Raw genomic sequence first — 26,862 nt, 5'->3', positions numbered from 1 at the left:
AAGATCTCGAAGTATCGGAGTGATGTGATCGAATTTCGATGCATGTTTAATGAGGCATGCAGCAGCATTTTGTGCCAACTGCAATGTGCACATGACACATTTATGCAAACCTAAATAAATAATCAATCTGATAACAGATTGAAAATTGTCATAAGAAAGATAATCACCTAGCCTCCGAAATAGATGCAATTTGAAAAACACACCAGATATTACTGTCTTGATTTGGGCCTTAAAAGACAAAGAAGCGTCAAACGTAATTCCCAGATCCCTACACTGCCTTTGCCTGCAAGGGAAATCTCAGATAGACTCAATACCAAATTCTTCCCACCACCGTATAATACTTCGGTCTTAGCTACATTTAACTTCAATTGATTTTGAAACATCCAGTCCTGAACAATCATTCAGATGTGATAAAGCTTCATCCTGTGATTTTTTAATAGGAATAAGGAATTGAATGTCATCAGCGTAAAGGTGAAACCTAACGCACACAGCACCTTACAGAGTGGAAGCAGTGTTACAGCGTTAAACAGGACCACTGGCAAGGCAGATCCCTGTTGAACCCTGCAAACCATAGATACCGAATTTGATTTCTTCCCGTTCACTTCTACACAGAAAGAACTGTTACCCAAAAATGACTCAAACCAATTCAACACTGTGCCAGAGATACCCATCGCCCGTAATCTTGCTAACAAAATGTGATGAGGCAGCTGAGTGAGTGCATTTGTAGGTCAGTAAGAGGAGTTTAAATTGTAGTCTGAAACGGATGCGAAGCCAAAGAAATGACTTTAGGAGAGGGATAACATGAGTATAGTGGCTCTCTCGGAATATGAGTCAAGCAGCCAAATTCTGGATGTATATCTGTTCTATCACGAGCCACCACATTTTTAAATTGTTGACAATCTTGTACACATTCAAACAATTGCTCTTTTTGATTTGAGAAATCTTTTTTAATCACTTCTACCTTATTCACCATCCGGTCCACCTTCTGTCCCAAGAAAGTTACCTCTTTAATAGATTGGGCAACCGTTGCTTCTAACTGTTGTAGAACATTCCAAATTAGGTCCAAAGTAACCAGTTGTAAAGAAGCTGGAGATCTTCCTGCACCACATTTGAGCAAACTGTAACTTTCCAATGGACCAGTTCCCTCACAGAGACTCCAACATAGCAACTTCAGCAGTGTGTGCTCTCTTACTGGTTTCCGTCTGAGTCGCAGAACATAGTGGAGCACTAGGGGAAAAGAGATGTCTCCAATCCCTTAGGAGCAGAGGAACTTGCCATTGACTCCAAAGTGGGAATACTTGCCCCAGATTCCACTGGAGGTCTTACAGCAAAAAGATTGAATATCTGCTGACCCTGGGGCATTGCAGCCGATGCGGAGAGAGCAGAGTGAACAACCCCCTTTCACTTGGTGTGAGGTATAGGTAAAAAGAAACTTTTACCAAGTGAAGGACGAACCAGTTATAGCAAACATCTTACTGTCAGCATCCTCAGTATGTCTATTCGTACAGTAGGTTTTTGCAAATGTGAGACAAGCATTCTACTCTTGGATAGCAGTTGGTTTTCACCTTGCAACTATCCCATGAATCCCATTGTTGCCTAGTCTCCTCTTACTGTGGCATCATGAACATTGAGCAGATGACATTCAAAGTTGTTAAAATGCATGCGAATTGTGAAACATTGCAGTCGGACCTTAGGAAACTGGAAGACTGGGAGTTCAAGTGGAAGATAATAATAATAATAATAATAACAGCTTATATACCGCAGTACCGTGAAGTTCTATGCGGTTTACAAAAGATTAAGCAAAGGTACAAATTGATTGACTTCAAAAGGGGTAGAAGAAAGAGAATTAATATGACAGGAAATTCATTGTTGAGGAAAAAGTGATCAATAGGACAAGTTAATCACTATTGGGGATGAAATTTAATGTGAACAAATGCAAAGTGATGCACATTAGGAAGAATAATCCAAATCACAGTTACTGGATGCTAGTAACCACCTTGGGGGTTAGCGCCTAAGAAAGGGATTTGGGTGACATTATAGATAATTCGATGAAACCTTCCGCCCAATGTTTGGTGGCGGCCAAAAAAGCAAACAAGATGCTAGGAATTATTTTAAAAAGGGATGGTTAACAAGACTAAAGATATTATAATGCTTCTTTATTGCTCCATGGTGCGACCTCACCTGGAGTATTGCGTTCAATTCTGGTCTCCTTATCTCAAGAAAGATAGGGGCGCTAGAAAAGGTTCAAAGAAGAGCGACCAAGGGGATGAAACTCCTCTCGTATGAGGAAAGAATAAAACGGTTAGGGCTCTTCAGCTTGGAAAAGAGACGGCTGAGGGGAGATATGATTGAAGTCTACAAAATCCTGAGTGGAGTAGAATGGGTACAAGTGGATTAATTTTTTCACTCTATCAAGAATTACAAAGACTAGAGGATACTCGATGAAGTTACAGGGAAATACTTTTAAAACCATTAGGAGGAATTTTTTTTCCCACTCAGAGAATAGTTAATCTCTAGAACACGTTGCCAGAGGTTGTGGTAAGAGCAGATAGTGTAGCTGGTTTTAGGAAAGGTTTGCACAATTTCCTGGAGGGAAAGTCCATAGTCTGTTATTGAGAAAGATATGGGGGAAGCCACTGCTTGCCTTGTATCGGTAGCAGGGAATATTGCTACTCCTTGTGTTTTGCCAGGTACTAGTGACTTGGATTAGCCACCGTGAGAACGGGCTACTGGGCTTGATGGACCATTGGTCTGACCCAGTAAGGCTATTCTTATGTTCTTATGTTCTGAAGGCCGCACCTTCAAAAAGAAATAAAAAGGATGGAGTCGGTCCAGAGGAAGGCTACTAAAATGGTGTGTGGTCTTCATCATAAGGCGTATGGGGACATAGTAACATAGTAGATGATGGCAGATAAAGACCCGAATGGTCCATCCAGTCTGCCCAACCTGATTCAATTTAAAAAATTTTTTTTAAAATTTTTTTCTTCTTAGCTATTTCTGGGCGAGAATCCAAAGCTTTACCCGGTACTGTGCTTGGGTTCCAACTGCCGAAATCTCTGTTAAGACTTACTCCAGCCCATCTACACCCTCCCAGCCATTGAAGCCCTCCCCTGCCCATCCTCCTCCAAACGGCCATACACAGACGCAGACCGTACAAGTCTGCCCAGTAACTGGCCTAGTTCAATCTTTAATATTATTTTCTGATTCTAAATCTTCTGTGTTCATCCCACGCTTCTTTGAATTCCAGGCATCCACCACCCTCTCCGTAAAGTAGAATTTCCTAACATTGCCCCTGAATCTACCACCCCTCAACCTCAAATTATGTCCTCTGGTTTTACCATTTTCCTTTCTCTGGAAAAGATTTTGTTCTACGTTAATACCCTTTAAGTATTTGAACGTCTGAATCATATCTCCCCTGTCTCTCCTTTCCTCTAGGGTATACATATTCAGGGCTTCCAGTCCCTCCTCATACGTCTTCTGGCGCAAGCCTCCTATCATTTTCGTCGCCCTCCTCTGGACGGCCTCAAGTCTTCTTACGTCTTTCGCCAGATACGGTCTCCAAAACTGAACATAATACACCACGTGGGGCCTCACCAATGACCTGTACAGGGGCATCAACACCTTCTTCCTTCTACTGACTACGCCTCTCTTTATACAGCCCAGAATCCTTCTGGCAGCAGCCACTGCCTTCTCACACTGTTTTTTCGCCTTTAGATCTTCGGACACTATCACCCCAAGGTCCCTCTCCCCGTCCGTGCATATCAGCTTCTCTCCTCCCAGCATATACGGTTCCTTCCTATTATTAATCCCCAAATGCATTACTCTGCATTTCTTTGCATTGAATTTTAGTTGCCAGGCATTAGACCATTCCTCTAACTTTTGCAGATCCTTTTTCATATTTTCCACTCCCTCTTCGGTGTCTACTCTGTTACAAATCTTGGTATCATCTGCAAAAAGGCACACTTTTCCTTCTAACCCTTCAGCAATGTCACTTACATACATATTGAACAGGATTGGTCCCAGCACCGAACCCTGAGGGACTCCACTAGTCACCTTTCCTTCCTTCGAGCGACTTCCATTAACCACCACCCTCTGGCGTCTGTCCGACAGCCAGTTTCTAACCCAGTTCACCACTTAAAGATCTCAATCTGTATACTTTGGAGGAAAGGTGTGAGAAGGGAGATATGATAGTGACATTTAAATACCTACGTAATGTAAATGCGCATGAGTCGAGTCTCTTTAATTTGAAAGGAAACTGCAATGAGAGGGTATAGGATGAAGTTAAGAGGTGATAGGCTCCAGAGTAATCTAAGGAAATACTTTTTTACAGAAAGGGCGGTAGATGCATGGAACAGCCTCCCAGAAAAGGTGGTGGAGACAGAGACTGTGTCTGAATTCAAGAGGGCCTGGGATATCTCTTAGAGAGAGGAAGAGATAATGGTTACTGTGGATGGGCAGACTGGATGGGTCATTTGGTCTTTATCTGCCATCATGTTTCTGTTTCTTGCCTAGACTACTGCAGCCTGCTTCTCACTAGCCTTCCTCTAAACCATCTCGCTCTCTTTCAATCTGGTCAGAGCTCTGCTGCACGCCTCGTATTCCGTCAATGTCGCTATGTCCACATTTCCCCTCTCCTTAAGTAACTTCATTGGCTCCCTATTAATTTCCACTGACGTACAAGTGTATTCGCTCCATAACTTCACAGTATTTCTTTTCTCTCATCTCTCCCCACACCTACCCCCCACCTCTGGTTACGTCGCTCATTGGGTAAGTTTCTCTTATTTGTACCCATTCTCCTTTACAATCAACTTCAGACTCTGTCCCTTCTACTTTGCTGCATATGCCTGGAACAAACTGCCTAACTCGGTACGTGAAGCTCCATCTCTGGCAGTCTTCAAATCCAGACTCAAAGTCCACTTCATTGAAGCTGCTTTCAATTGCTAACTCCAACCCACCTGTTAAGCATTAGTATCTGTATTCTTATTCCCTCTGTAATTCCCCCACATGAGCACAGTGTATTGATGCACCTTCTTGTCGAAGTCTGTCTTGACTAGATTGTAAGCTCTTTTGAGTATGGACTGTCTCTTCTGTGTTTTGATGTGCAGTGCTGTGCATGTCTAGTAGCACTATAGAAATAATTAGTAGTAGTAGTGTGCCAAGTCAAGGGGTGGACATGTGTGTGGCCTGCAATTTAGAAGGTCAGCTTGAAGTGCAATGAAAGAAAATAGTAATTGAGAGGGTCCAATGAAAATTCAATTATGTGTGTGCATCCTGCAGATTTGGGGTACTCTTGTTGTCCAGGGACTCTGCAGCTCAGGTAGGGCTGAGTATAGCAGCTACATATTAAGGTGCTTTTGTATTTGGGAACTCTGACAGAACCTACAGTGAAGCCTGTAATCGATGGATACTCTGTGGAGGCTAAGAGGACTGTGCACGTTAACTGGCATCTCCCGAAAAGTCCTGTGAAAGGGAATGGCTTCATCCTGCGTCTCTTCCACCCGGAGATGGTTCTGATCCATGAGGAGAATGTCACGTCCATGCTGATTCATTCTGCTCGTATCCCAAACCTTCAGTACAACCTAGAATACACCTTGGTGGTTCTGATCTATCACTGTACCAGCCTGGGAACTCCTTCAGATCCTTTCAAAATCAAAATCAACAGCACCGGTAAGTGGCAGAGAAGGGTGAGACAAATGAAACATCTTCCTTGAAATGATAGACGTTTATAAAATCATGACTGGTCTGCAAAGCTTCTTGATTGGACTTCCTCTTTGATTTCTTATATGTTGTATTTTGGGATTGTAAACCTCTGTGATCTTTTTAAAGCTAGGGGGTATAGAAAATGAAATAAATTATAAACTATGAAATACTGGGAACAGATTTAAATCACATTTTGAAAGGTGTTTTCTCAATCTACAATCTGAATACCAGAAATTTAGACAAGTTTTAAAATGGTCTGGATAACTTTCTGGAGAGGAGGTGTAATAAGCATTTTAATTTGTAATTACTGTATTTCCCTTTTCCAAATCTGATTCCTAGGTGAGTTAGAATCCGATACATAAGTTATTTCTCTGCCCAAAGGAAGCTTATAATGTAAGGCAGAGAAAGATGACTTCCCTAGGGTCACAAGAATCCTGCGTGTGGTGTGAGCGCAGCTTCCGTGGGTTTCACAAAAGCTGCTTTTTCATTCTGTGCAGCCTTAAGAACATAAGAATAGTCTTACTGGATCAGACCAATGATCCATCTAGCACAGTAGCCCGTCTTCACAGTGGCCAATCCAGGTCGCAAGTACCTGGTAAAACCTCAAATAGTAGCAGCATTCCATGCTACCAATCCAGGGTAAGTAGCAGCTTCCCCCATGTCTATCTCAATAACAGACTATGGACTTTTCTTCCAGGAACTTGTCCAAACCTTTCTTAAAACCAGCTACATTAACCACAACCTCTGGCAATGTATTCCAGAACTTAACTATTCTCTGAGTGAAAAAATTTCCCTGTAACTTCATCGCAAGTGGAGAAAACTTCATCTAAGGCTAGACAAATCATAGGTTGTATACGTAGGAGTTTCGTCAGTCGTAAGCCCGAAGTCATTATGCCATTGTATAGATCCATGGTGAGACCCCATCTGGAATACTGCGTACAATTCTGGAGGCCACATTACCGCAAAGATGTGCTGAGACTTGAGTCGGTCCAGCGAATGGCTACCCGGATGGTCTCGGGACTCAAGGATCTCCCGTATGAGAAACGGCTGGATAAATTGCAGCTATACTCACTCGAGGAACGTAGAGAGAAGGGAGACATGATCGAGATGTTCAAATATCTCACGGGCCGTATCGAGGTGGAAGAGGATATCTTCTTTTTCAAAGGCCCCATGGCAACAAGAGGGCATCAGTGGAAAATCAGGGGCGGGAAACTACACGGTGACACCAGGAAATACTTCTTCACCGAAAGGGTGGCTGATCGCTGGAATAATCTTCCACTACAGGTAATTGAGGCCAACAGCGTGCCTGATTTTAAGACCAAATGGGATTGTCATGTGGGATATTTTCACAGAGAAAGGTAGAGGAGGGTTATTGGGGTAGGCAGACTAGATGGGCCGTGGCCCTTATCTGCCGTCTGGTTCTATATTTCTATGTTTCTATGTCCCCTAGTCTTTTTAAATTTTGATGAAGTAAAAATATCAATCCATTTGTACCCGTTCTACACCACTCGGGATTTTGTAGACTTCAATCATATCTCCTTTCCTGTGTCTAGCTCCATGTTGGGTAGTTAGCAACTTGGTCTGGGGTTTCCTCTTTTGGATCTGACTGGTTCTCCAAGTGAACTGGACTTGTCTTTCTCAGAGGCAGGATACTGAACATATTGGACCTTTGGTTTAATTAATTACTATATTTATTATATGGGAAATTTTAATAAAAATAGCATTTACAGTTTGACCTATTAAAAATAATGCCCTCTTATCTAAATCAATTAAAGTGTGTTATTATATCAAACTATCTACCCAAATTTATAGATGAATACCAATTTAAAAAAACACAATTTCAACTCATAGTACAATCACTAATACTAAGACTACTAGACTATTGCAACATCCTCTATCTCCCGTGCCCTGCTACAATAACAAAACAACTATAAACAATTCAAAACACAGCTCTAAGACTCATCTACTCATTGAGGAAACACAACCACATCACAGAGGCAAACCTCAACTCTCACTGGCTTCCAATTCCAGCAAGAATACTATTCAAATTCTACTGTCTACTATTTAAAACTTTAAACGGAGATGGCCCAACCTATTTGAACAACTGCCTCATCCAAACCACCTCAACCAGACATAGGAAAACTCACACTCCATTCACACACCCGCCAATCAAAGAAGTTAAATGAAAAAAAACTATATGATGGCCTCCTAACCACTCAAGCAGCAAAAATAGACAACCAAATTACCAATCTTCTGATAACGACCCCAGATTACAAAACTTTCAGAAAGACTATACTTTTCAAAAAATCCCTGAAAAAGTCCTAACCTCTCAAGCTTCCTTCTTGCATCACTCTAACCCCCCAAACTCCCAAATCAACCTGCTCTACTCTTTTTTTCCCAAAAAAGGACCAGAAATCTTTTTGTAAAACACCCTCTTTAACTCTTTTGTAATCCGCCTTGAACCGCAAGGTAATGGCGGAATAGAAATCCCTAATGTAATGTAATGTAATAATGTGATGATGATGATGATGTGCTCAGTGCGGTTATATCAAATAGATATAAGGACCACGATTTGGTCCATCACAGCAGCATCATGTTCCCTCCTTGATCGTCTATAACCAATTAATGAAACAAGCAGGGTAACCAGTACCGGTATATATTTGCGTTGTGTAAATCACACATCTGTATATCCAGCTGCTTGAAATTGTTACTATGTGAGGATGATTTTCGAAACTCAGCTTGAGTTGGAGAACAGCAATTGTTGTGGATTATGCGAGGACATTAGTTTTATTCTTTTTATTTATCAATTTATATTAATACATGAAACATTATGTATTAATAAAAGAACTTGGCCAACAAATTACATCAAAGAAAAAAACAAAACAGATGCCTAAAAGGCCCTAAAATAATTAATATTGCTCAAAACTCTTATAATAGCCCACATATGAGAAGGAGACAATTCACATCTTTGAGAGAATTACAAAAAAAGAAAGAAACTAATGAAAATCAAATAGTAGCATTACTTCCTCAAATTATTAAATGGACCTTTCTACTTGGAGTCAATTAGGATTGCCTCACTCCGAGGTGCTCTGCATTGAGACCCCCTTCCTTCAAGAAAGAATTGCAACTGGGAGGGTTCAAAAAATACATAGGAATTCTGGTCCAAAAGGATATCTAAGTTGAAATTTTGCTTTAGTTCAAGGAACCTCCTTCTCCTGGTCTGGGAACATGGAAATCTTGCTTCTCTAAGTCTAAAGGGCCTCCTTATCTTGATGGAAGAGTCGCTCGACTAACAACCTCATCCTCTGAAGTTTCGAAAATATTTGAAGCTTCTAAAGAAGCCGCTGGAAAAGAGGTCTGTTTTTTGATACCAGCATAAGATATATTTTATGAAGTGGAAGAAGTCCATTCTCAGAATATTTAAATACTTCCTTCACGAACTTATAAAATAAAGGACGTTAGTTTTAAAGGCACTTTCTGGACACTTATTCACCATTTTGGACCCAACTTGGACATCACACAGCAACAATTACAAGCAGCTGGATATACAGATAAGTGTGATTTACACAATGCAAATATATACCGGTACTGGTTACCCTGCTTGTTTTATTGATTGGTTTGGTATAAAGCCACAGTTGTAGACGATCAAGGAGGGAACATGATGCTGCTGTGATGGTTCCCCCCCCCCAAATCGTGGTCCTTATATCTATTTGATATCATCTTGGTGAGAACATCATTATCACATCATTATTATTTATTATTTTTTAATTGGTATTCATCTATAAATTTGGGTAGATGGTTTGATATAATAACACACTTTAATTGATTTAGATAAGAGGGCATTATTTTAATAGGACCTTTGGTTTAAGCCAGCCTGTTATTTTCTGTCTTGCACTGTTTGTAGTATTGGTATTTTATATTATTTATTTTTTATTTCAATTATTTTTATTGTAAACCTGATCTTAAATTACAGATTTGCACAGTAAAAGGTGCCCAAATTTGTGTGCTATTCTCTAAAGCAGGGGTGTCCAACCTTTTGGCTTCACTGGACCGCATTGGCTGGAAAAAATGTTTCTGGGGCCGCACAAATGCGCAAACGCTGCAGCAAGACAGAGGAGGGAGCTGGCAAGACGGTAAACACCCGGGGGCAGCAGAGGAAAACACTGCATCGCCCTCGACCAGGGCCACACAAAATACTTCACGGGGCCACATGCGGCCCTTGGGCCACGGGTTGGACACCCCTGCTCTAAAGGGTGCTCCGGTTTAAGCAGTTGTTTCAGTAGAAATCGTGAACATCCAGTCAGAGCTCTAGTGACCTGTCATCCACTCAATAATCAAAACACAGCATCACAATACTCTGACTCACTAATCTGAAATTTGCTACACTCAAGTAATCTCCCTATCTCTTTGTCAACCTAAGGGTGGCTTTTATCAAGCTATGCTAGAGGTTTTTAGCGCCAGTAAGTTTGTTAAAACACCTAACCAATTATTTTATGTACTTAAACCAAAATAAAGCGGTAGCAGAGCCAGACTGCCGGTAGATCCATAACCCAAAAATGGCTGTCGTTAATCAGATCCTCTTACAGAACAGATATAAGATTTTTAGATTTGATTTATTAAAGTTTTACAGTTTGATTAAATTGATATATCTCCTAAAGCCCAAAGCAAATGCAGCAGTGTACAATATTAAAAAGAAAACCATAAATCAAATACGAAAAGGAACTCCATAATTTGATAGGACAGACCTCAACAATAGCAAACACATAAAACCCTTCCCCCCAGTGCCTGCACAGAAAATCCTCCCTGTCAAGCCTGCTTACCATCTGGTAGGGGAACCCCAAAAGCCTTTAACTATTTTTGAAAACAAGGCCATAAACTGCACTGTCCGTAAATCCTCTGGGAGGCTGTTCCAAAGGACAGGAGGCAATGCAAAAAATGCACCTTTACGTTTGCCTCCAGTCTAGTGTTACAAATAGCTGGAACCTGAACAGGATCGCAATAACCTCAAAGGTACATACCACATCATTTATTTAATTGTATAGGTCGTCCTCCCCAAGAGCTCAGAATGGGTTCCAAGTAGTATAGGAGACATCTGACAACTAGTAGGTGGCAGGTGCACTATGTCTCACCCATGGCCTTGCCAAGAAGGCGAAGAATTGGCCAGGAAGGCCATAGGTGGATTATACGGTTTGTGTCTCAGGCAGCCTCAAGTAGTGTGGGTTCGCCGTGGAGGGGCGGTTAGGGTCTTAATGAAATCTCCCAGAAGTGTGGAATGTTTGGAATGAATCGCCTTAAAAGTTAACAAGAAAATCTTAAATTGGACCTAGTAAAACATACAGGGGCGTAACATGTTCATTAGGCCCCATCTTTGACAACATTCATAGATCCGAGTTCTGCAAAGTTTGCAGCTTTCAAAAATTACTCTCTGTCAACCCAGACAACACTGCATTGGCATAATTCAAATGAGTCGTAAATAGGGTGTACACCAAAGTCAAAATTTGCCACAGATCAATTAAGTTTTGCACTGTCTGCAGCTTTCTTAATATAATATGAGGGCTGTTCAAAAAGTATCAGACCTTTATTCATAAAAAATATTCATATTCAGATACAATCTTATACTAATCTCCCTCAAAGTAGTCCCCTTGGGCTGCCACACAATTCTTCCAATGGTTCTGCCACTGTCTGAAGCAGTGCTGGAACACCTCTTTTGAGATTGCTCGCAACTGGTCCATTGCATTCTGCATGATGTCTTCTCATGACTGAAATTTGGTCCCTTTCAGGGGCATTTTCATCATGGGGAAAAGCCAGAAGTCATACGGCGCCATGTCGGGAGAGTAGGGAGCCTGAGGAATCACAGGTGTGTTGTGTTTGGCCAGGAAACTCCGTATCAAATGTGAAGAATGGGCAGGTGCGTTATCGTGATGGAGCTGCCAATTGCCCACTGTCCACAGGTCCGGCCGTTTGCATCTCACAGTGTTACAGAGGTGATGCAGAACCTCTTGGTAGTACCCTTTGGTGTTCCAATGATCCTGCATCACCAGGGTCCTCACTTGGTCAATGACAATCTCATTTCTGGATGTTGAGGGCCTACCAGAATGTGCTTCACTGTCCACTGTTGTGCGACCATCTCTGAAGCGGTTGTACCACTCCTCTATCTGTGTGGTGCCCATTGCTTCGTCCCCAAAGGCCTGTTGAATTTTGCAGATCGTTTCCACTTGGGAATCGCCAAGCTTTACATAAAATTTAATGCAGTAGCATTGTTCAAATTTTTATGTTATTTTGGCAAAAATGAAAATCGGACGGCGCTCACTTACACGTCCTCACTCACTGCCGGTGACGGACAGCTTCTGTAGGTGGGAAAAAATTCAAGCATGTGCATTAGGATCGCCTACATACGTGCACCAAACCACGTTTCCCTAGCTTTATTTGTTTATGCAAAAAAAATAAGGTCTGATACCCCTTCTCACTGCCCACCTGGGCAGATGTCAAAGTCTCATCAAACTACACAGCCAGGTTGAACAGAAGAACTAGGGTTATCTTGACTATATGGGTCCAGCACACCAAAGTCTTCTCAATAATGAGAATCATACGGTGTAACGTTATCCACTTCTACACAATAGCTAAACAAGTTCAGGAGAAGGATATCCTTGCTTTTGCTTTTGAACCATCTGCTCTTGCTACTAGAAATATTCTTTTTATTCATGTCATTGAAATAAAGGAACACCAGATATTTCTTTACATTGGTGACTCCAAAAAATCCATTGCACTCCACTTTGATTGTAGTCACAGAAAGGCAATATATCATATCCCATCCCCTTCTCTTTCCCTATCAGGTTTTCCAATAAAAATCCTTTTTCACCCCTGCAGACCTAACAATGAAAAATAGAAATAGTTAGCTAACACTGGGTCAGGTAAGTCTTTTTTGCACATGCTAAATATTAAGGGCTAGATTAAAGATATAGCAGCAAATATTGGTTTGCATAAAAATCACTGATAAAGGGTATTTTTTAATTTTTATTTTTAAAGTTCAATAAGTTTTATTGCATTTAAAACAGAGCAACATACAAACAAAGAACAACAAGCAACAGTCAAATCTTGCAGAAGAGAATGCAATCAGTAATTATGGTATGCAGGTAAAATGAACAGCATATCAATACGGCATATCCACAATAAAGTAAAAACATTGTATGTCTATACTCTAAATATGAGAAAGTTGCTGCGGAAAGATCTAATTCCATGTTAACCTACCTTAAGGTGTGGACTCCTGTCTTGGATTATGCCAACTCATAATTTATCTATTGTATTATTGATAAAGGGTATTTTTAAAGGGCCTTCACCGAATAACCTACAACACCAGAATTTACACCCAACTGAAACTAGGTGTGCAAGTTCAGTGTGGATCCCCTAATTCTAAGAACATAAGAACATAAGAAGCGCCATCTCCAGATCAGACCTTCGGTCCATCAAGTCCGGCGATCCGCACACGCGGAGGCCCTGCTAGGTATACACCTGGCTTATTTTATAGCCAACCATATCTTTATATGCCTCTCTCAAGGAGATATGCATCTAGTTTGCTTTTGAAGCCTAGGACTGTCGATTCCACAATAATCTCCCCTGGGAGAGTATTCCAGATGTCAACCACTCTCTGTGTGAAGCAGAACTTCCTGATATTAGTCCTGAACTTGCCCCCCCTTAGCTTCATTTCATGTCCTCTTGTCCGTGTCAAATTGGACAATGTAAATAGTTTTTTCTGCTCTAATTTGTCGATTCCTTTCAGTATTTTGAAGGTTTCGATCATATCCCCACGCAGTCTCCTTTTCTCAAGGGAGAACAATCCCAGTGTTTTAAGTCGATCCTCATATTCCAGTTTCTCCATACCCTTCACTAGTTTAGTTGCTCGTCTCTGCACCCTCTCCAGCAGTTTTATATCCTTCTTTAAGTAGGGAGACCAATGTTGGACGCAGTATTCCAAGTGGGGTCTGACCATTGCCCTATAAAGCGGCATTATAACTTTCTCCGATCTACTCGAGATTCCTTTCTTTATCATGCCCAACATTCTATTTGCCTTATTTGCCGCTGCCGCGCATTGTGCCGACGGCTTCAGGGTCCTATCTATCAGTACACCCAGATCCCTTTCTTGTTCACTTTTTCCCAGAGTTGCACCTGACATTCTGTACTCGTATTCCTTATTTTTACTGCCTAAATGCATTACCTTGCATTTCTCCACGTTGAACTTCATCTGCCATTTCTCCGCCCATTTTTCTAACCGACACAAGTCGCTCTGGAGTTCCTCACTGTCCTCCTGCGATCTGATTGCCCGGCAGAGTTTTGTGTCGTCTGCAAACTTGATGATCTCACTGGATGTTCCGTTTTCCAGGTCATTGATATAAATATTAAAAAGGATCGGCCCAAGTACCGAGCCTTGGGGTACACCACTAGTCACTTTCTCCCAGTCGGAGAACTTCCCATTTATGCCCACTCTCTGCTTCCTGTTTTCCAGCCATTTGCCTATCCATCTTTGTATATCTCCCTCTATGCCATGGCTTTGTAGTTTCCTAAGAAGTCTTTTGTGTGGAACTTTGTCAAATGCTTTCTGGAAGTCCAAGTATATTATGTCCACCGGCTTTCCACTATCAATTTGCTCGTTCACGGTCTCAAAGAATTGGAGTAAATTCGTCAAACACGATTTCCCTTTCCTGAATCCATGTTGACTGGGTTTCATCAAGTCATGTGTGTCCAAGTGCTGAACTATGCTATCCTTGATCAGTGATTCAATCATCTTGCCGGGGACAGATGTAAGACTCACAGGTCTATAGTTGCCCGGTTCTCCTCTCGATCCTTTTTTGAAAATTGGCGTGACGTTCGCTTTCCTCCAGTCGTCTGGTATCTGACCAGTTCTGATTGACAGGTTTGCAAGTTTTTGCAGTAACTCTCCGATTTCGACCTTCAATTCCTTCAAGACTCTCGGGTGAATTTCATCCGGTCCAGGGGATTTGTCACTTTTAAATTTGTCGATCTGGTAGTATATCTGATCTAAGTTCACTTCAACTGTGGTGAGGCTGTCCTCTATTTCTCCTGTAAACAGTTTCTCCACTTCAGGTATTGTTGAGGTGTCCTCCTTCGTAAAGACAGACGCAAAGAAGGAATTTAGTTTGTCTGCGATTTGTTTATCTTCCTTGATGTACCCTTTTCTTCCCATGTCGTCCAAGGGTCCCACTGCCTCTTTTGCAGGTTTTTTCCCTTTCACGTATCTAAAGAAGGGCTTGAAGTTTTTGGCCTCCCGGGCTATTTTTTCCTCATAGTCCTGTTTTGCATCCCTCACCGCCTTGTGACATTTCTTCTGTTCATCTTTATGTTTGTTCCAGGCTTCGGTTGTCTTCGTGCATTTCCATTTTTTGAAAGAGTCCTTCTTTTCTTTTATGGCTTCCTTCACCTGTATGGTAAGCCATGCTGGTTCTCCTTTGCCTTTAGTTCTCCGATCTTTGGAAATCCTCGGAATGTAGAGATCTTGTGCTTCTGCAATAGTATTTTTCAATAGGCACCATGCCTGGTCTACTGTTTCAAGTTTGTCCACCATCTTCTCGAGTCGTTTTGTTACCATGGCTCTCATGCAATCGTATTTACCCTTTTTAAAGTTTAAGGTGGTGGTTAAGGTTTTGGAATGTTTCCCTTTCCCGATGTCAAGTTTAAAGTTGATTACATTGTGATCACTCGTTCCCAGTGGAACCATGACTTCTACTTCTGTTATCGGTCCGGTGAGACCATTTAGGACCAAGTCCAAGGTGGCGTCGCCTCTTGTCGGCTCTTTTACCATTTGCTCCAGGAAGCAATCCCCTAGCACCTCCAGGAACTTGGCCTCCTTGCCGCAGTTGGAGGCTCCTAGTTTCCAGTCTATTCCTGGGAAATTGAAGTCTCCCAATATAACTACATTGCCTGTCTTGCATACTTGTTTGATTTCCTCCATCATTTCTGAGTCAGTGACCTCCGCCTGTCCTGGGGGACGATAGTAAAGGCCAATTTTTGTATCTGCGCCATTGTGACCAGGAATTTTGATCCAGAGGGACTCCAGCTTCTCTTTCCTGTCTGTTGTAATCATTCCAACAGAATCTATTCCTTCCTTAACATATAGGGCAATACCTCCACCTTTCTGCCCTTCTCGATCCCTTCTATATAGTTTGTATCCCTGTAGTACTGTGTCCCATTTGTTTTCTTCATTCCACCATGTTTCTGTTATGCCAATGATATCCATGTTCTCATGTCTTGCTATCGTCTCTAGTTCTCCCATTTTGTTTCCTAGACTTCTAGCATTTGTATACATACATCTAAGTTCCCTTCGTGTTACCTTTTTGGACCTTCTGCTCTTGGCTGTCCTTACAGTTTCATTTACGGTATCCTTTACTGCTCCTGTGTTATCTCCCATGTTTGCTGTGTGGTCATCCCCTCCTGTGTCTGAGTTGTCCCTTCCTGCTTGTTCTCCTTTGTTGGCTGTGAGGTCGACCTCTCTTGTGTATGAGTAGTAGTCCTTTGTTCCTACGTCGGGGCATCCTGTTGTCCGTGCCATCGACCGGTGGTCGACTGTCGGCTTTCCCCTGTCCTTCAGTTTAAAGCCTTCTCTATTGCTTTCTTCATGTTGCCTGCCAAAACTCTTGCTCCTTCCTTGTTGAGGTGTAGTCCATCCCTTCTGTAGTATTTACTTTTTCCCCAGAACGCCGTCCAGTTGCGCACGAAGTCGAAGCCTTCGTCTTCGCACCATCGTCTCATCCAGGCGTTGATCACTTGCAATTCCCCTTGTCTCTTTCCATCTGCTCTTGGTACAGGGAGGATTTCAGAGAAGGCCACCTTCACCTCCCTGATCTTCAGTTGTCTTCCGAGCAATGTCTGCGTGCATTTAAAGGGAACGCCCATGTCCCTCCCATTGTTACACCCCCTTTTCAGATTTGCATTTAAACACGTCAATCAAAGGTAGGCCGCATTCATGGAATCACATGTACTGGTGCCTAACTTGACTTAGACACCAGTTAGGCACTGCTATATTAGGACTAATTCACTGGCATTCCACGCTCAAACTCCACCCTAACCACACCTAATTTTCAAGTAGGTGAGGGTAGGCACCACGCTGATTTCTGTGCGTTTTCTTGGGCGTAGGTGGCACATTGAATGCTCTGCGCTGCTCCCAACTTCATATGAGCGTCAGGAGCCTGTGCTAAAAAGGGGGGGGGGTAATTTTTAATCATTTTTAATTAGCATACCTTTTAAGCCAATTTAAAACATTTTGAGTTTGGTGTGGAAATTGGGCAAGTGCCACCAATCAGGGCCTCAGGTGCTATTCTGTAACTGGGCACGTAAGTGGAGTTCCTCATAGATCTTCTGTTTTTGACCTGTTTTGACTCTTTTCTGTAGATATAGGCACCATACATAGGATTCCCAAATAACGGCATCATTAAAAGCTGTGCCAAGCATTAAGCCTGTATGGCAAGTGCAAGGGCATGTTCTGTAGCTAAACTGCATTTACCACAGAGGGCAGTCGCTTACCGCACAAGCATGGCACCACTTTCCATGCAAGTTATCCCAGGAACTGCTCGTACCCTGCTGCCAGCAAAGCAAAAATGCCTGCCTATGGCCACACATCTAGCCATTCCCCGCCAACCAAATGTGACCATCCCTTCCAGTCTCCCCAACCCAACATGATTAATTCTTCAAATCCCACCCCCAACTAACATGGCTACCTCTTCCAATCACTCCCTCCAACCTAACATGAATATCCCTTCCAGTTCCCCCAACCTAACATGGTTACTGCTTCAAATCCCACCCCCAACTAACATGGCTACCTCTTCCAATCACTCCATTCAATTTAACATGAATATCCCTTCCAGTCCTCCCAACCTAACATAATCTGCTTCAAATTCCACCCCCAACATAGCTACCTTCCAATCACTCCCTCCAACCTAACATGAATATCCCTTCCAGTTCCCCCAACCTAACATGGTTACTGCTTCAAATCCCACCCCCAATTAACATGGCTACCTCTTCCAATCACTCCCTCCAACCTAACTGAATATCCTTTCCATTTCTCCCAACATAAATGATTAATCCTTCTAACCCTCCCAACCAAATGTGATTAAGCCCTAATCTAATGTGATTGCCCCTTCCAACCTCCCTCCACAACAAATGTGATTGCAACTTCCAATGACCCTCAACCTAACATGATTTCCCCTTTTAAAACAGCTGACTGGCAAAGCACCTTTCTGATTCCCCTAACAGAAGACCTAATTGCCCCCCAGACTGACAGAAGAATTCCACCCTATCTCCCCTAAAATAAAAATAACCTTATGCCCCCCACTGAAAAAGCTGCTATACACATAGCTATAGGGAGAGTGGTAATTTACCCACAATAAATTTACCCACAAGGTAAATTTACATATACCGTATTTTCACGTAGATAACGCGCACCCGTGTAAAACGCGCACACGGGTATAGCGCGTGGAAAACACAAATTTATGTACAGAAATTTTTGTATACCGCGCACACCCATATACCGCGCATGCTGCCCGACTCTCCAGTCGCCCGCCCCGACTCTCCTCTCCCCCTTGAAGTCCTGTCCCCACCCTGAAAGCCTGATGCCCCCCCCGACGTCCGATTCATCCCCCCCACAGGACCGCTCGCACCCCCACCCCGAAGGACCGCTCGCACGCACCCCCACCCTGAAGGACCGCTTGCTCCCCCACAGCCTCCCGACCCCCCCCATCATGTAGAAGCTCCTACTGGTGTCCTGCTGCTTCCCCTCTTGCCCCGCCGACTCCCCGACACGATCGGGGCAAGAGGGAGCTCAAGCCCTCTTGCCCCAGCCAACCTTGGCACCCCCGACACGATTGGGGCAAGAGGGAGCTCAAGCCCTCTTGCCCCCCCCGACTCCCTGACACGATCGGGGCAAAAGGGAGCCCAAGCCCTCTTGCCCCGCCGACTCCCCAACTCCCCGACAATATCGGGCCAGGAGGGAGCCCAAGTCCTCCTGGCCCTGGCGACCCCCCCCCCTAGTTGTTCGGGCCAGGAGGGAGCCCAAATCCTCCTGGCCACGGCGACCCCCTAACCCCACCCCGCACTACATTACGGGCAGGAGGGATCCCAGGCCCTCCTGCCCTCGACGCAAACCCCCTCCCCCCAACGACCGCCCCCCCCAAGAACCTCCGACCGCCCCCCCAGCCGACCCGACACCCCTGGCCGACCCCCACGACACCCCCACCCCCCTTCCCCATACCTTTCTGTAGTTGGCCGGACAGACGGGAGCCAAACCCGCCTGTCCGGCAGGCAGCCAACGACGGAATGAGGCCGGATTGGCCCATCCGTCCCAAAGCTCCGCCTACTGGTGGGGCCTAAGGCGCCTGGGCCAATCAGAATAGGCCCGGGAGCCTTAGGTCCCTCCTGGGGGCAGGGCCTGAGGCACATGGTCGGGTTGGGCCCATGTGCCTCAGGCCTCGCCCCCCAGGAGGGACCTAAGGCTCCCGGGCCTATTCTGATTGGCCCAGGCGTCTTAGGCCCCACCAGTAGGCGGAGCTTTGGGACGGATGGGCCAATCCGGCCTCATTCCGTCGTTGGCTGCCTGCCGGACAGGCGGGTTTGGCTCCCGTCTGTCCGGCCAACTACAGAAAGGTACGGGGAAGGGGGTTGGGGGGGTCGCGGGTTGGCTGGGGGGGCGGTCGGAGGTTCTTGTGGGGGCGGTCGTTGGGGGGAGGGGGGTTTGCGTCGAGGGCAGGAGGGCCTGGGATCCCTCCTGCCTGTAATGTAGTGCAGGGTGGGGTTAGGGGGTCGCCGTGGCCAGGAGGGTTTGGGCTCCCTCCTGGCCCGAACAACTAGCGGGGGGGGGGTCACCAGGGCCAGGAGGACTTGGGCTCCCTCCTGGCCCGATATTGTCGGGGAGTTGGGGAATCGGCGGGGCAAGAGGGCTTGGGCTCCTTTTTGCCCCGATCGTGTTGGGGAGTCGGGGGGCAAGAGGGCTTGAGCTCCCTCTTGCCCCGATCGTGTCGGGGAGTCGGCGGTCCTTCGGGGTGAGGGTGTGTGCGAGTGGTCCTGCGGGAGGTGAATCGGACGTCGGGGGGGGGAACTATGTAAAAAAAATGTTGTACAACGCGCTCACGCGTATACCGCACAAGGGTATGCACGGTTTGTAAAAACACGTATAACGTGCGCGTTATATGCGTGAAAATACGGTATATCATTGTAGACATCCTGAAAACCTGATTGGCTATGTATGTCCCAAGCAGTGTGTTGAGAACCCCTGATCTAAAGAAGCTGAGGAGAAATAATACCTCTGACTTAGATTACGAAATCATTTCTACACAGATGATGAGAAAAGGTTCAATCAGAGTAATGGGGAAATCATGAAAAATCTTTCTCTCCCAGTTATTTTCTGCACTTTTATAACAGATGTTGGAATGGGTGAAGGCGGGAATGCCAGCTCTTGTATGCACTTCTGTAGCAGATGCTAAAATGAGTGAAGGTGGAAATGCCAGCTGTTTGCGCTTCCGTAGCAGATGTCGGAATGAGTGAGGGTGGGAATGCCAGCTGTTGTGTGCGCTTCTGTATCAGATGTCGGAATGGATGAGGGTGGGAATGCCAGCTGTTGTGTGCGCTTCTGTAGCAGATGTCTGAATGGATGAGGGTGGGAATGCCAGCTGTTGTGTGCGCTTCTGTATCAGATGTTGGAATGGGTGAGGGTGGGAATGCCAGCTGTTGTGTGCGCTTCTGTATCAGATGTCGGAATGGATGAGGGTGGGAATGCCAGCTGTTGTGTGCGCTTCTGTAGCAGATGTCGGAATGGATGAGGGTGGGAATGCCAGCTGTTGTGTGCGCTTCTGTAGCAGATGTCAGAATGGATGAGGGTGGGAATGCCAGCTGTTGTGTGCGCTTCTGTAGCAGATGTCGGAATGGATGAGGGTGGGAATGCCAGCTGTTGTGTGCGCTTCTGTAGCAGATGTCTGAATGGATGAGGGTGGGAATGCCAGCTGTTGTGTGCGCTTCTGTATCAGATGTTGGAATGGGTGAGGGTGGGAATGCCAGCTGTTGTGTGCGCTTCTGTATCAGATGTCGGAATGGATGAGGGTGGGAATGCCAGCTCATGGGCTGATTGGGTGTCTGCCAAATTTAGCTATTGGTGCATTTGTGCCAGGTGCTGAGCTAAAGATCATTCTACAAGGTTTTGGGATAAGTAACTTTGTGACTCTGTGGCAAACTGTTGAAACAGTACTGACTATAATCAAAGCTTGGTCATGAGACCTTTGCAGTAATCTGTGTGCTCTTCATTCTGTGCTAGGGCCATCATCACCACGGAATTTGCAAGCAGAAGCTATCTCAAACAATGCTGTACAGCTGACCTGGCTTCCTCCAGATGATCCCAATGGAGGAGTAGTGAAATTTACTATTGAATGTCAGCCTTTAGTGGTCCATGGTGAGCAACTGTGGATAGACACTCTGAATGAAAATGAGACACGAAGGATTATAAAAGGGTTAAATGCCAGCACCGAGTACCAGTTCCGGGTCCGAGCCAACTCCAAAGGACCAGGAGAATGGAGCCAACCTGTAAAAGTAAAAACGCACAGTGATGGTAAGGGACAAAGAGGTCACGAGAGAATGATAATGGGGTTTTGGGGAGAGGGAAAACAATAGAGAGCCAATGGTAGCAGGGCTAAATAATGGGGGATCCTGATACAAGCTGGGCACGTTTTTTTCATTAGGTGAACTAGATGGGGGCTTAATAGCAAAACCCTGCACTGGGAAAGGGAAACCTTGGCTGGAGCAGGGGGACTGGTAGGCTCTACCAGAAGAACGCAAGGAAGAACTAAAAGACCAGGAGGAGCTGGAGTTTCTGAGGCTCTGTTGCTTGCAGGAGCAGTTGTGGGAACTTGTACGTACCATCACTTTCCACCATTCTGCTTCCTCTGTGGAAGGAAATGAGAATGTTCAAAACTCATGGGCTGGCATTCCCATAAAAACATAATGGCTTTACTGGGTCAGACCAATGGTCCATCAAGCCCAGTAGCCTGTTCTCACAGTGGCCAATCCAATCTCTTTCTATAATACTGTTCTTTCCTCTGTTCTGGATACCCTCCCTCCTCCCATTTCACATTCTGTGAGGTGTACCAAACCCTAGCCCTGACTGAACTCCAAAATCCACTACTTACGCTCTTATGCCCAGTTTGCTGAATGTCTTTGGCTAAAATTGCATATTTATGCATTTTAAATTCCTCCTCCTTCAAGACTGCTCTTTCACCCATTTAACTAAGTTTCAGATCCAACTCCCACTGTCTTTTTGCCATACTGTACTCCCTACTCAAATTGCCCTCACCTCCAAACTCTTCCCCCCACCCCCTTCGCTCTCTCCCCAGACTATGGCTGAGTACTTCCACAACAAGGTTCACAAGATTAGCCTTCCCAGTCCATTCTGTCAACCTCCCTGCCACCTTTTCTGAAATCTTTCCACCTCCAAACTCACTACTGATTCCTCTGACCCTATTTCCACCCATCTACTTAGCACTATCTCTCCCACTGTCATATCCTCAGTCTTTCACATTCCACTACAACTGTTCCTGATACCTTCAAGCATGCCATAGTTATGCCAGTCTGTAAAAAATCTTCACTGGACCCTACATGCCCTTCTAACTAATTCCCTTTCTTGTCCAAGCTACTTGGATGTGCTGTTCACCACCATTTTCTTTTCTTTCTTTCATCTTGAGAATTCATGACTCACTTCAAACAGGCTTTTGCTCCCTTCTCTCTACAGAAACTGCTCTTGCAAAAATTTTCAATAACCTGCTCCTGGCCAGATCCAAAAGCCTCTTTGCTATCTTCATCTTCCTTGATCTTTCTGCTGTTTTTGACACTGTCGACCACTGCCTACTCATCGATACACTATCCTCACTTGGGTTTCAGGGCTCCGTTGGGTCTTAGTTTTCTTCTTATCTTTCCCATCGCACTTTTAGTTTATGCTTTAGTGCAGTGTCTTGCAAACTTTTTGAAGCTGTGGCACACTAAACTTGGGGCCATGTCTGGAAGGGACGAACATCGACATGATGACATCACACACATGTATGATGTCATCACATTGACATGCAAACATGTGCGGAGGCCCTCCAGACAGGGCCCTGAGCTTGCTATTACTACGCCAGTAGGAGGGGGTGCGGGAGAAGGAGAGATGCGAAGAGGTGCCGATGTTGGCACGTCTTGAAGGCAGTCAGCATCTAATGGCACTCCCAGAATCTCACTACGACACACTTTAGTAGAACCTCCTTTGCGCTATTGATCCTTGTACCCCATGACCTCTTCTTTTTTCCATCTACACTTATTCCCTTGGTGCTCTGATCTCATCCCATGGTTTTTCAGTATCACCTCTACGCTGATGACTCAGATTTACATCTCTATGCTTGACATTTTTACAGGAATCCAGGTCCAAGTCTCAGACTGTCTATTCAATATTGCTCACTACCATTTAAAACTAAACATGGCCAAGACTGAGCTTCTTCTTTTTTTTTAATATCTTTATTCATTTTTAAGCCATACATAAGTGCAACATATTATACAATCATATTACATTATAAAAGCACTTAAAATCAACCAAATTGTAATCTCTGACAAATAAATATATCACCCCCCTAATTATATTCAAAAAGTACACTCAAATTAAGAAATTAAAAATAAGTTTCAACCCACCCAGGATGTGTATGACCAAATAGCAAAATCAACACTCACTCTTTGCAAAATTTTGTCAATGGCTCCCAAATCTTCAGAAATTTTTTGGAATGTCCCTGTTGTATAGCCATAATATGTTCCATTTTAAAGACGTGACACAGAGACTCCCACCAAAAGGTATAGTTCAGTCTATTCCAGTTTTTCCAATTCCTTAAAACAAGCTGTATGGCAACCCCTGTCATAATAAAGAGAAGTTTATTATTGTAAGATGATATTTGGCTTTTAGCTCTCATCATAGTGCCAAGTAGCACAGTGTCATATGTTAATGCCACTGGATTTTCCATTACTTTGTTTACCTGATTCCTAATGGATCTCCAAAATTGATGTATCAAAGGATAATAATATAATAAATGATCCAATGTCCCAGGTTCAAGATGGCAGTGCCAGCATCTATTAGACTTGGAACTATCTCATTTCTGTAATCTAACTGGAGTCCAACACGCTCTATGTAACAAGAAAAACCACATTTGTCTCATAGATGCAGACACCGTACATCTCATCCTCCAAGTCCAGATTCGTGGCCATTGAGACGCAGTAATCTGATGCTTTATCTCAATGCTCCAAATGTCACGAAGATCAGTTTTTGGTTTCTTATTCAAAAATCCAGATATTAATTTATACCACTGAGTGACCTGGTGACCCAGGAAATCTGCCTAGAAGCACAGGAATGGCAGACTATACTGATTTTTCCAGTCAGGGAACACCTCCTGAATGGCCTGCTTCAACTGCAACCATCTATAACTTTTGTTGCAGTCGTGAAAACTCAAGCAGCTTTCCGTCTGATACTACATCGTCTAAAGTATGTATGCCCGCCTTCATCCAGTACTTCCAGATGACCTTAAACCTGCCAATTTGAATCTTGGGGTTCAACCAAAGGGACTGACAAGTGGATTTATGAATTGGAATATCTGTTAAATTAGTAATAAATTTTAATGTCTTCCAAGTATTCATTAAAATTCTATTGTCCTTATACAACCTAGGCATCTTGATACTCAAAACGTGACACAATCTCAATGAAAACAGGAGTTGCCATTCCAAACATAACCAGTCTGAAAGATTTTCCATGAGCTCAGGGAGGATCCAATACATACCCTCACACATTATATAGGCTTGATGGTACCTATAGAAATTTGGAAAATTTACCCCACCCTCCATAATTGGCCTTTGTAAGGATACTAAAGTAATTCTTGCTGCTTTCCCCAGCCAAATAAATTTTGTAAGAATACTATTTAATTTTTTGTAAAAGGACCCCTGAAAAACCCAGGCAAAATCATCATTTTAACCGTCTGAACTCTCCCCCACCAAGACAGATGTAATGGGTTCCATTGCTCACACATTTCTGTGACCTTTATCAATAAGTATTTTTCATTTACTTTCATCGTTTCTGCCAGCGTTTTATAAATCCATATTCCTAAATACTTTATACCCTCTTCCTTCCAAAGAAAAGGGAATAAATCAAACAATCCTTTTTAACAATTTACATTAAGCGGAAGAATCTCTGATTTACTCCAATTTATTTTATATCTTGAAAATTTTCCAAATTTTTCAATCAAATCTAGTAAATATGGAATGGTTGTTTCAGGATTCCTCAAATGAAGCAATATGGCAGATGGCAGATGAAGTTCAATGTAGAGAAATGTAAAGTATTGCATGTGGGAAGCAGAAACCCGAGGTACAGCTATACAATGGGAGGGATGTTATTGACTGAGAGTACCCAAGAACAGAACTTGGGGGGTACTAGTGGACAAAATAATGAAGCCGTTGGCACAGTGCACAGCAGCTGCTAAGAGAGCGAATAGAATGCTGGGTATAATCAAGAAAGGTATTACAACCAGAACAAAAGAAGTTATCCTGCCGTTGTATCGGGCGATGGTGCATCCGCATCTGGAGTACTGCGTCCAATACTGGTCGCCTTACCTTAAGAAGGATATGGCTGTACTCGAGAGGATTCAGAGGAGAGCGACACGTTTGATAAAGGGCATGGAAAACCTTTTATACACTGAGAGACTGAAGAAACTGGGGCTCTTTTCCCTGGAGAAGAGGAGAATTAGAGGGGATATGATAGAGACTTATAAGATCATGAAGGGCATAGAGAAAGTGGAGAGGGACAGATTCTTCAAACTTTCAAAAACTACAAGAACGAGAGGGTATTCGGAAAAGCTGAAAGGGGACAGATTCAAAACCAATGCTAGGAAGTTTTTCTTCACCCAGCGAGTGGTGGATACCTGGAATGAGCTTCCAGAAGGCGTGATAGGACAGAGTACGGTATTAGGGTTTAAGAAGGAATTGGATAATTTTCTGAAGGAAAAGAGGATAGAGGGGTATAGATAGAGGACTACTACACAGGTCCTGGACCTGTTGGGCCACCGCGCAAGCGGACTGCTGGGCACGATGGACCTCTGGTCTGATCCAGCAGAGGCACTTCTTATGTTCTTATGTCATCTGCATAAGCAGAGACCTTGTATTCCCGACCTGCATAAGGAATACCCTGGATCTCCTTTGTCTGTTGAATAGCTAATAACAAAGATTCCAAAACAATAACAAACAGCAAAGGAGATAAGACATCCTTGTCTAACTCCCCTCTCCAGACAGAAATGTTCCGAAAAAGTATTATTTATATATAATCTGGCAGAAGGGGAACTATACAAGGATTGAATCATTTGTATAAATCTGGAACCAATACCAAACCAATCCATTGCTTGATACATAAAGGTCCATTCCACCCGATCAAAGGCCTTCTCTTTTCCAAGGATACAGAGAAGGCTGGATCATCCATGACTTTTGTTAAATTTAACATGTGAAAAGCCAGCCTGGTGTTATTTGAAGAATGTCTTTGAGCAACAAATCTTGTTTGGTGCATACCAATAATATAAAGGAGAACCTTGGCCAAGTGCAAAGCCAAAAACTTAGACAACAGTTTGCCATCTACATTTATCAAAGAAATAGGCCTGTAATTTGAAACCAACATAGGATCTTTATTTGGCTTCAGCAATCAACATCATATCAGTCTTGCTAAGATTTAACGCCAATTTATGATTCATCATCCACCTATCGACAGCTTGTAGACACGGTTTTCCAATCATCGGTTAAAAGAATTGGATATTCTCTGCATAGAATGATAATTCCCATACAAATTTTGAAATACTTTCCCCAAAGACACCATATAAAGATTAAACATCAGCCTTGTGGAGCTCCTTTACCTGCCCAATACCCTGCACTTTAATTGAATGCTCCTGGAAATAGGATACAAACCAAATCCTATACAATTCCACCTATTCCTATCGCACTAGCCATTGTATCAAATGCAGAAGATAGATAAATGTAAAATACTCTCTATTGCCTCCCTAGATCTATCTCTTTTCTTATTTCATCCACAGTAGTTACAAGTAATGTCTCAACACTAAGGCCGGCCCGGAATCCAAA

The 26,862-nt window shown here is 43.7% G+C and overlaps 1 protein-coding gene across 3 annotated transcripts in view; it reads left to right on the top strand.

The window, feature by feature from the left end:
- The window catches only part of TIE1 (tyrosine kinase with immunoglobulin like and EGF like domains 1), a 154,415-nt gene that overhangs the window by 62,861 nt on the left and 64,692 nt on the right, over window positions 1–26,862 (top strand). For 2 of the 3 annotated variants that reach the window (XM_033916487.1, XM_033916485.1), the window contains 2 exons: window positions 5,377–5,667; window positions 21,008–21,298. In XM_033916487.1, the coding sequence (XP_033772378.1) occupies window positions 5,377–5,667; window positions 21,008–21,298 (582 nt within the window). The remainder of the gene's footprint in view (window positions 1–5,376; window positions 5,668–21,007; window positions 21,299–26,862) is intronic. The other variant, XM_033916486.1, reaches the window with a different exon arrangement.

This window comes from Geotrypetes seraphini, chromosome 12 (assembly GCF_902459505.1).
Source record: "Geotrypetes seraphini chromosome 12, aGeoSer1.1, whole genome shotgun sequence".
Lineage (NCBI taxonomy): Eukaryota > Metazoa > Chordata > Amphibia > Gymnophiona > Dermophiidae > Geotrypetes > Geotrypetes seraphini.
Note: the sequence above shows the minus strand (reverse complement) of the source record. Positions and strands in the feature narration are given on the sequence as shown.